General features: G+C 44.9%; 1 protein-coding gene across 3 annotated transcripts in view; it reads left to right on the top strand.

Annotated features, from left to right (window-relative positions):
- Positions 1 to 9,223, top strand: part of TMPRSS4 (transmembrane serine protease 4) — a 44,221-nt gene that overhangs the window by 26,894 nt on the left and 8,104 nt on the right. For all 3 annotated transcript variants that reach the window (XM_019647385.1, XM_019647383.1, XM_019647384.1), the window contains 4 exons: positions 1,791 to 1,892; positions 2,792 to 2,832; positions 5,329 to 5,488; positions 6,528 to 6,694. In XM_019647385.1, coding sequence (XP_019502930.1) covers positions 1,791 to 1,892; positions 2,792 to 2,832; positions 5,329 to 5,488; positions 6,528 to 6,694 — 470 coding nt within the window. The remainder of the gene's footprint in view (positions 1 to 1,790; positions 1,893 to 2,791; positions 2,833 to 5,328; positions 5,489 to 6,527; positions 6,695 to 9,223) is intronic.

Genomic DNA, 9,223 nt, shown 5'->3' with positions numbered 1-9,223 from the left:
AGGGGTTGGCAAACTTTTGAGACAGAAGAGCCAATCCTGTCCCTCACAACAATTTAAAAATTATTCGAGAGCCATAAAACAAATGAAATCACCATTATGTGAATAATATCCTTTAAAAATTTTATAAATGAAACCATGATAGTTTTCTTTTCATTTTCAATTTCACTTCAGAGCCACATGTACGTACCCAAAGAGCCACATGTGGCTCGTGAGTGGTATAGTTTGCCAACCCCTGCTCTAGGCAGCCATTACATCAGACCTATTTGCTTTCCTGCTCTCTGGTTATCTACCCTCCATAGGGTGTAACTCCCACCACCTTCATTTTCTAGGATAACTGGGAAGGCTCACCCTGACACTGCTATTCTCCCCTCCTCCAGCAGCCACCCCAGCCCAGCCTTCTCACTGCAGCCACCCCTCTTCCCTGCTACAGTTCAGCCAACTGCAGAGTCAGCTGTACCTAGCACAGCAGGCTGCAGCTTGATTACAAAAATAGGGTGTCTCTAGGGGCTCTTAAGGTAATAGGCTTCTAGAATTTCTGTCCTCCTGATGCTCCTAAGGCACCAAACCACTTGGCTCTTGAGCCCAACAAAACCAAAGCTAGTCAGAATTATTCATCAAGATGTAACCAGTGAACAAAGGTTAACTTTCCTGGGACTGTCCATTTCTACCATTGTCCCTCCTTCTGGGTCTCAGATTTCTCCACTTTCTTTCTTCCACCTGGGTAGGAGATACTTCTTGTCCCAATACCACAAAACCTTACACGTTTGAAGTGGGAGGGATTCTAGAGATCAGCGGATCCACCCATCACTTTACAGTGGGGAAAGCTGAAACTTAGGCCCAGAGAAGGAGTGTGACCTGCCACAGTTACACATCAAGCTAGTATCAGGGCCAGGACAAGCACCTCGGGCTTGAGGCCCCTTAACACAAAAATGAGGACTGCTAGATTGCACTGCAGTGCCCAGGTCTGCCAGGTGCTGCCAGATTCCTGGCTGAGAGTATGAAAATGTGCTGGTCAGCCGTTGCCATGGGTTGACCTGAGCCCTGCTTACAGAGCGTGTACTAGCATGACTGGATGGGAAAAGATGCAAGAGATGGGAAAGAGGCAGGTGCACAGTAAAGGAAAATGAAACAATAAAAAAGATGGGACTAATCGGGGAAGGCTTCCTGCTGGAGGGAAGACTTAAACCCAAGATTTGAAAGAAGATAAACATGGATTAGCAGAAAGAAAGAGGGAGGGTGGTACAAGTGAGAGAAATATTTGTCTAGATTCATGTGAAGACTGATCTTGTCCTGTCCTATCTCCCAGAAGGCTATCAAAATACCTCCTCTACCAAATTCAGGCAAGGTGCCTTATTTAGAGAACGAAATATCCACATTCCAGTTCCCTCCAAGGTGTGGGGAGCTAACCCGGATTCCTTTGCCTACTTGTTTCCCTCTCTGGGAAGCAGTAGAAACTGCTGGGGCATTTGAAAGAGGGACAGAGCTGGAAGTTAGGAAAGGGTATACCTAACATTTCTCCAGAGCTCTGAGTTCTCGACCAGACTTCCTGGCACAAGAAAGCAAGGCCATGTCAGCATTGTGCCTAGAGCTGAGTCCTGGAATGCGAAAGGAATGTCCCTTATCATATAACAAAGCAAACACCACCCTCCCTAAGACCACCTCCACTCCCCTGTCATGCCCCACTGGGCATTCTCTGCCACCCCATCTTCTGGGAGCCGGGGCTATTCCCACCTTCTTGTTCTAAACTCCTGCCCCAACTCAGATCTCTCTCTCCCTCCCAACATGAGCAGCAAACCTACCTTCAAAGCTGTGAAGATTGGCCCCGACCAAGATCTGGATGTTGTTGAAATCACAGCAAATAGCCAGGAGCTTCAGGTGCGAAACCCAAGTGGGTAAGTGAAAGGACACCCCTGGCCCACAGAGGGTCACACATCAGTGCTGCAGCCGGCCCACCCTTGAACAGACGCAGCAAGGAGAATGTAAGCCAGACAACAGGAAGAACTCCTGCCCAGGCAGATTGTTAGATAGCAAGAGCTAGAGAATCACATTTCTGAGAGATTTTCTGTGTTGAGTCTTTAAAAAAAAAAATACAGTGGACAGCTGAACAAAGTGTGCTGTCCACACCTTGGTGGCCTTTTCATCAGTCAAATAGCAAAACAAATTGGTTTTTTCCTACTGCTTTATGTTTCCTATTAAGCCCAACAGGCAATACTCTAAAGGTGACTTTGTCCTTCCCTGTCACTCACCCAGGTCAGAGAAAGACCTCTCCACATTCCCAGCTCTCCAGAGCAGAGACTGCTTGGCATTTGTCAATGGCCTATTCCTATGCCTCACTACCCTGCATCAGAGCATGAATCAAAATGAAAACTATCACCAGCAGCAGAGTGGCTCAAAAAGGATGCTGGCCTCTTAGCATTCAAGGATGTTGCTGAGTGCTGCTTATTTATTAAAGACTAAATCTTGAAAAGGACAAGATAGGAGCAGAATGTTCGTTTACCTGAAAACCCATTGAAGTCCCATTCTTCTTCTGTTTAGAAAACCCACAGAGCAGCAGACATCTCAGGATGCCAAGAGCCTGGCTTGGCAGGGCTCAGCACCCTGTAGACACTTACCAGTGGTGGTGTTAAATCTAACCAAATTAAATCGAATTGAACTGTGTGGCAATGCAGTTTCTACACAGTCCCCCATTATACAGGTTCCATATTTCCCAGGTATTTGGGAGGAGATTTGCATCAATAGTGCCAACTAAAGGAGAGGCAGAAACCACAGGGCCCCTATGTCTCCCTTCCAGACCCTGTCTCTCAGGCACCCTGGTTTCCCTGCACTGCCTTGGTGAGTACGCCCCATCTCTGAGGGTTCGGGTCCTGGGCCAGCAATGATCAGGGAGGAATACCTTCACTCTCATTCCTAAATCCCTCAGACTCTAAGTTTCACTGTGTTTTGTCCCAACCTTACTTCTTTGGGCCTTGGGGTTTTTTTGTTTGTTTGTTTGTTTGTTTGTTTTTTAAACCCATGGCAACCCACTGCCACAGGGGCTGCAGCCTACGCAGCCCAGCTCCAGGGTGAGCTGCTGTTCAGCATCCTAGCTGTGGAGGGCAGTGTCACTGGCCCTCATATGTGGGATCCGAACCGGGATCCTCCGGCGTCCCAAGCCACTTCCCAACCATTGCGCCACTCGGCCAGCCCTGGGCCTTGGGTTTTGTAGGTCAAGACTCCTTTGAGTGGTTGACGTTAAGAACTCCCTCCTACTACCCACACACTGCCCCACAACCTGAGCAGAGACCTGGGAGAGAGGGTAGGAAAACTGGAAAGGGCAAGACTGGGCCTCCATCCTTCTCCCACCCCCCACCCCTTGCCCCCCAGTCAGGGCCCACGTAACTTTTTTTGTCACAATCACCACAATTATCCACATTCAGTTTAGCAAAGATTCATTGAATAGTTAGAATGTGTCTAGTGCTGTGAGGTGCTAGTTGGAATTAGAAAATACCAGACAAGTAAAAGAATTGGCCTCTATCCTCAGGAGCTTATAACTGAGATAAGAGAGAGATGCAAGGCCACATGTGAAATGTACCAAACTGAGTAGTAGTCACAGTTGACATGCTGCAGAGAGAGCTGCACAGGAAGTCAGGAGACCTGGACACCAGTCCCACTGGCTTCCAAGGTGACCTTGAGTAATTCACCGGACCTCTCTGAGGTTCACCTTTCCAAGAAGCCCTTTAGTCCAGCTGCCCAAGAGGTTTCTAGGAGACCCCCTAATGCTAACTGAGGAGATCAGAAGAGAAAAACAGCACTGTGGACCAGCTCACCCTACCAGCCTCATGGGAGAAGACCTGAACAGGGCCCAGAAGGGTGGCCAGAAACTAGACAGCCTAAGAGGAAGGTCATCGTCACTGCCTTTGCAGTTTAGCAGTGTATATGCTTCCTTATTTGGATGTTAAGCCTTTTAGTCGTTATCATCTGACCCCCACAATACCCAGTATGTGGGGGCTGACACATGGTAACGAGTGAATGAATGAATGGTCACAGTACCTGATGTGCTGCACTGAATAGCACTGAAGTCACAAAGAGGTTTAAGTCATAGACCCTCCCTTAAGGAGTCTTAGGCCTCACTGAGAAGACATGGCTGATGTGTGACAACAATGAAAGGCTGGCCAACACCCAGGGCAGGCTATGGAAATTCTAGAGAGGGGAATTACCAAAGATTGGGTGGCCAGGAGGTGGTGCCCAGGCCAAACACTGAAGAATAAATTGTAGGCTCCAGGAGGGAAAAGGCTATGCCTGTCTGTCTTATTCACCACTTTCTTCCTAGCATCCCTGAGACACATTAGGAACTCAGTACAAATTTGCTGAATGAATCAATGATTTAGAGCAAAAACAATGACCTTTTAGAGAGCTACAAGCAGATCAATTTGGCTAGATGGAAACTTTATGTAAGGGCAGCAGGAGGCTGCCAGGAAGAGTTTAAACTCGACCCCACAAACAAAGAGAGATGCTGAGGGGCTTTGAGTGAGTGAGTGAGGTGACATTTATTGGGTTGTCAAAAAAGTCATGATGTATTTTTTCTGTTTTTCATTGCAAAAATGCGTCATGACTTTTCCAACAACCCAATACAAAACACTGTTTGGAATCAGATGGTGTTTGAAAAGCCCCTGGCTAGCATAGGCCCAAAAAGTGTGTAGACTTTCTCCTTTAGAAACCATTGTGGCCGTGACTGCCAGAGAATTGGAGAGGCTGATAACAGCAGGAAGGTGGAACTGGAGGTTTTTATAAGAGTTCAAGGGTCACATATGAAAGCTGGGACAGTGGGATGTCAAAGAGAGAATAGGATGTCAAATTGACAGACTCACTCAGCAGGGAGGGAAGGGACTTGAAGAAAAGTGAGTTTAGGATGGGAAGACCCAGTTTCTAAAACTTTCTTCCCACTTCCAGCTCCCAAAGCAGCCTGTAGACATCTGTTTACTGTTATTCAATGGGAATGGTTTGGGGACGTTCTATCTGGGAAGGACTTTCATAATTCTGCTTCACTGTTTAGTTTGGGGTCATAAATTCCCAGCATAGTGGACACACCCATGTTTACCGTATCATCCCCTAAGCACATCCCAAGCCAGAAAAAAAAAAGCAGAAGGAGACTGAGGGAAAGCCTGTGGTCTCGGACATTCAATTATCTCCCCATGAATCTTTCAAAATTGGCCTGGCCCTCTTCACCACCACCATCCCAGGTCCCAGTCATAACAGCCTGCTCAGGATAGACTTTGGGCTCTAAGGAGAGGCAACTCCCTCTCCCAAGAGCCTGACACCTGCTTTCTCTCTCCTTCCTGCTGAGTCCAGCCTGTGGGGAGAGCCTGAAGGCCCCGCGGGTGGTGGGCGGGCAGAAGGCCTCTGTGGATGCTTGGCCTTGGCAGGTCAGCATCCAGTACAACAAGCAACACATCTGTGGAGGGAGTATCCTGGACCCCCACTGGATCCTCACAGCAGCTCACTGCTTCAGGTAAGGCCCATGCTGCGAGAAGGCATTGCGAGAGCGATCAAATCCATGGAGGGGCCTGAGTACCTAGGTCCCCGGTCTCCTGACTTGTGTTCTGATATCCTCACTCTCCTTTACTCACCCCCTAAAGACCACGCACCAGGGTGTTTCCACCCCCATGAGATGCTGGACATGATGTCCCTTGTTAGGCATTGGGGGTCTGTGCAGAGGGTGGTGGTCACCAAGTTTGACCTCTTCTAGGTAGGAAGCTATCAGATACCCAGTGTCCTCAGTCCACCCCCATGTTATTCATGCCACGAAAGCTCTTCCCAATCTATCTGGAGCTCCAATAACTCTCTCCCTCTTTGCTAGTCTTCTAGGAAGTGGTTCTAGGGTCTAGAAATACTGCCGCTCCTTTGCTACGTCCAGAAACTTTTTTAAAAGTATAGATTTTCTTAAAGCCTAGCAGAGAGAGGCCTGCCCACCCCTCTGGGGATTGATCATTCCCAGGCTTTCTTGACTTTCGTTCATTCAACATCTGATGAGTACCTACTAGGTAACAAGCATTATGTGTCCACATGCATTAGGCCCCATTACTGCCTTAGAGAAACTCACAGTCTTGGCCAGTGATTCTTAACCTTTTTTTGAGAATTTGACAAAAGCTATAAATTCTTTCCTGGAAGATCACCCCTGAACACTAAGCCGTATCTGGGGTTGGGAGGAAGAAAGACAAGCACATAACATAACTGACCACGATATAAGTACCACATGAGTAACAGTGATAATGAAAAGCCTTGGAGGAGACAGTGCCAGGGTCCCAGAGCTCAGGCGCCGGCAACAGTCGCTTCCCCAGCCCTCCAGTTAGTTTTCTTGGGCAGGTTTCACTGGGGAAAAAAGATCAAATTCTTTTTCAGAATTTGGCCTGTGGGAGGTGATTTCTCAGACTGCCCCTTCTCCACCACCCCTGCCTCCACCATCATTACCTCCTAAGGCAGAAACCCATCCTTTGACAAAGCCTCCTCATGCATGGCTTACGCCTGAACTCCACTGTCTCTACCCTCAGGAAGTATCTAGACGTGTCCAACTGGAAAGTGAGGGCCGGCTCAAACAAATTGGGCAGCTTCCCATCCACGCCTGTGGCCAAGATCCTTGTCACTGAGCTCAACACCACGTACCCCAAAGAGAAGGACATTGCCCTCGTGAAGCTGCAGTACCCACTCACATTCTCAGGTGAGAGGTGGCACCTGGGAACAGAGCCCCTGAGGTCAGGTTATACTCTCACTCTGTCACTAGCCCACTAAGTGGCCTTGGGCTCATCGCGTCTCCTCTCAAGACCTCAGCTGCCCATTTGTTTCCAACAAATATATTATCAGCCTGACATCATGAGGCTGCCTCAAGCTGTCAGAGCTTCTTCCGAGATCTGTTTTCTCCATGTGGAGTACCTCAAGTGAGGATCATAGATTCATCCAGCCTTGGAGTTGTGAGATCATCTAGTCAATCCTCCAACCCCGACCAATGCAAAAAGCCCACACAATATCCCTGCCAAGAGGCCATTTGCTCTCCTCCAGGGACAAGGAACTCATCACTGTTAAGGCAGCCCATAAAACCTTTGAATAGCTCTGTTAGATGACTCATGCTTATATTGGATGGTATTTAGATCAGCAATGTTCCATAGGACATTGGTCCTTTGTGGGAAAGAGGATTCTATTATCAAATAAGTTTGGGAAACATATTTATACTTTAGCTCTCTTCCTGGAGCACATTAGTATATTAAAGATATAAGAAATTTTAAAACATATTTTTAAATAATGTTTTACTGTGTTTATCCCACATTGTCTTTTTCTTTCTTTTTAACTACAGTTGACATTCAATATTAGATTAGATTAGATTCAGGTATACAGCATAGTGGTTAGACATTTATGTAATTTATGAAGTGATCCTCCTGTTAAGTCTAGTACCCATCTGACACCACACATAGTTATTATAATACTATTGACTATATTCCCTATGCTGCACTTTGCATCTTTGTGATTATTTTGTAACTACCAATTTGTATTTCTTAATCCCGTCACCTTCTACATTCAGCCCCGCAACCCCAATCCCATCTGGCAACCATCAGTTTGTTTTCTGTATCTATGGATCTATTTCTATTTTGTTTGTTCACTTATTTTGTTCTTTAGATTCCACATATGTGAGGTCATATGGCATTTGTCTTTCTCTGTCTGACTTATTTCTCTTAGCAAAATAACCTCTAAGTTCATCCACATTGTCACAAATAGTAAGATTCCATTCTTTTTTATGGCTGAGTGTATATGTACCACCTCTTCTTTAGCCAATTGTCTACTGATGAGCACTTAGGTTGCTTCCATATCTTGGCTATTGTAAATAATACTACAATGAATATATGCATACATATATCTTTTCAAATTAGTGTTTTGGATTTCTCTGGATAAATACCCAGAAGTGGAATTGATGGAGCATATGCTAGTTCTAGTTTTAATTTTTTGAGGAACCGCCATACTGTTTTCCATATTGGCTGCACCAATTTGAAATCCCATTAACAGTGCACAGGGCTCCCTTCGCTCCACATCCTTGTCAATACTTGTTGTTTGTTGATTTACTGATGACAGTCATTCTGACAGGTGTGAGGTATACCTCATTGTGGTTTTAATTTGCATTTCTCTGATGATTAGTAACTTTAAGCATCTTTTCATATGTCTATTGACCATCTGTATGTCCTCTTTGGAGAAATGTTTATTCAGGTCCTCTGCCTATTTTTAAGTTGGGTTGTTTGGGTTTTTTGGTGTCAAGTTGTATAAGTTCTTTATAAATTTTGGATATTAATGCCTTATCAGATGTATCATTGGCAAATATATTCTCCCATTCAATAGGCTGTCTTTTTATTTTATTGATGGTTTCCTTTGCTGTGCAAAAACTTTTTAGTTTAATGTATGTCCATTTGTTTATTTTTTTTCTTTTGTTTCCCTTACCCAAGGAGATCGATCAGAAAAAGTATTACTGAGAGCAATGTCAAAGAGTCCACTGCCTATGTTTTCTTCTAGGAATTTTATGGTTGAGGGTCTTACATTTATGTCTTTAATCCATTTTGAATTTATTCTTGTATATGGTATAAGAAGGTGGTCTAGTTTAATTTTTTTGCATGTATCTGTTTAATTTTTCCAACACCATTTGTGGAAACATTCTTGCTTCCTTTTTCATAGATCAATTGACCATATAGGTGTTGGTTTATTTCTGGGCTCTGTATTCCATTCCATTGACCTATGTGCCTGTTTTTATGCCAGTACCATGCTGTTTTGATTACTATATAGCCTAGTAGTATAGTTTGATATCAGGTAGTATGATACCTTCAACTTTGTTCTTTCTCAAGATTACTGTGGCTATTTTATGGTTCCATATAAATTTTAGGATTATTTGTTCTAGTTCTATGAAAAATGCCATTGGTATTTTGATAGTGATTGCACTGAATCTATAGACTGCTTGAGGTAGTATGCACATTTTAACTATATTAATTATTCTTATCTATGAGCACAGCATATCGAGGTCTGACAATTAAGTTTGCAAACTCATCCTAGAAAAAGTGCTACGTACCTAATTCCTGAATATCACTATGGTCACCTTTGAAGTACTCACCTTGGGAAGCTATGCACCGATGCCAGTGCCTAGTCCACCCTTCTAAGCAATTTTGGAAGTCTTTTTCTGGAATGAGCATCAAAGCTGTTGTATTACCCTCGATGTCCT

The sequence above is a fragment of the Hipposideros armiger genome, unplaced genomic scaffold (assembly GCF_001890085.2).
Source record: "Hipposideros armiger isolate ML-2016 unplaced genomic scaffold, ASM189008v1 scaffold_111, whole genome shotgun sequence".
Taxonomy (NCBI): Eukaryota; Metazoa; Chordata; class Mammalia; order Chiroptera; family Hipposideridae; genus Hipposideros; species Hipposideros armiger.
Note: the sequence above shows the minus strand (reverse complement) of the source record. Positions and strands in the feature narration are given on the sequence as shown.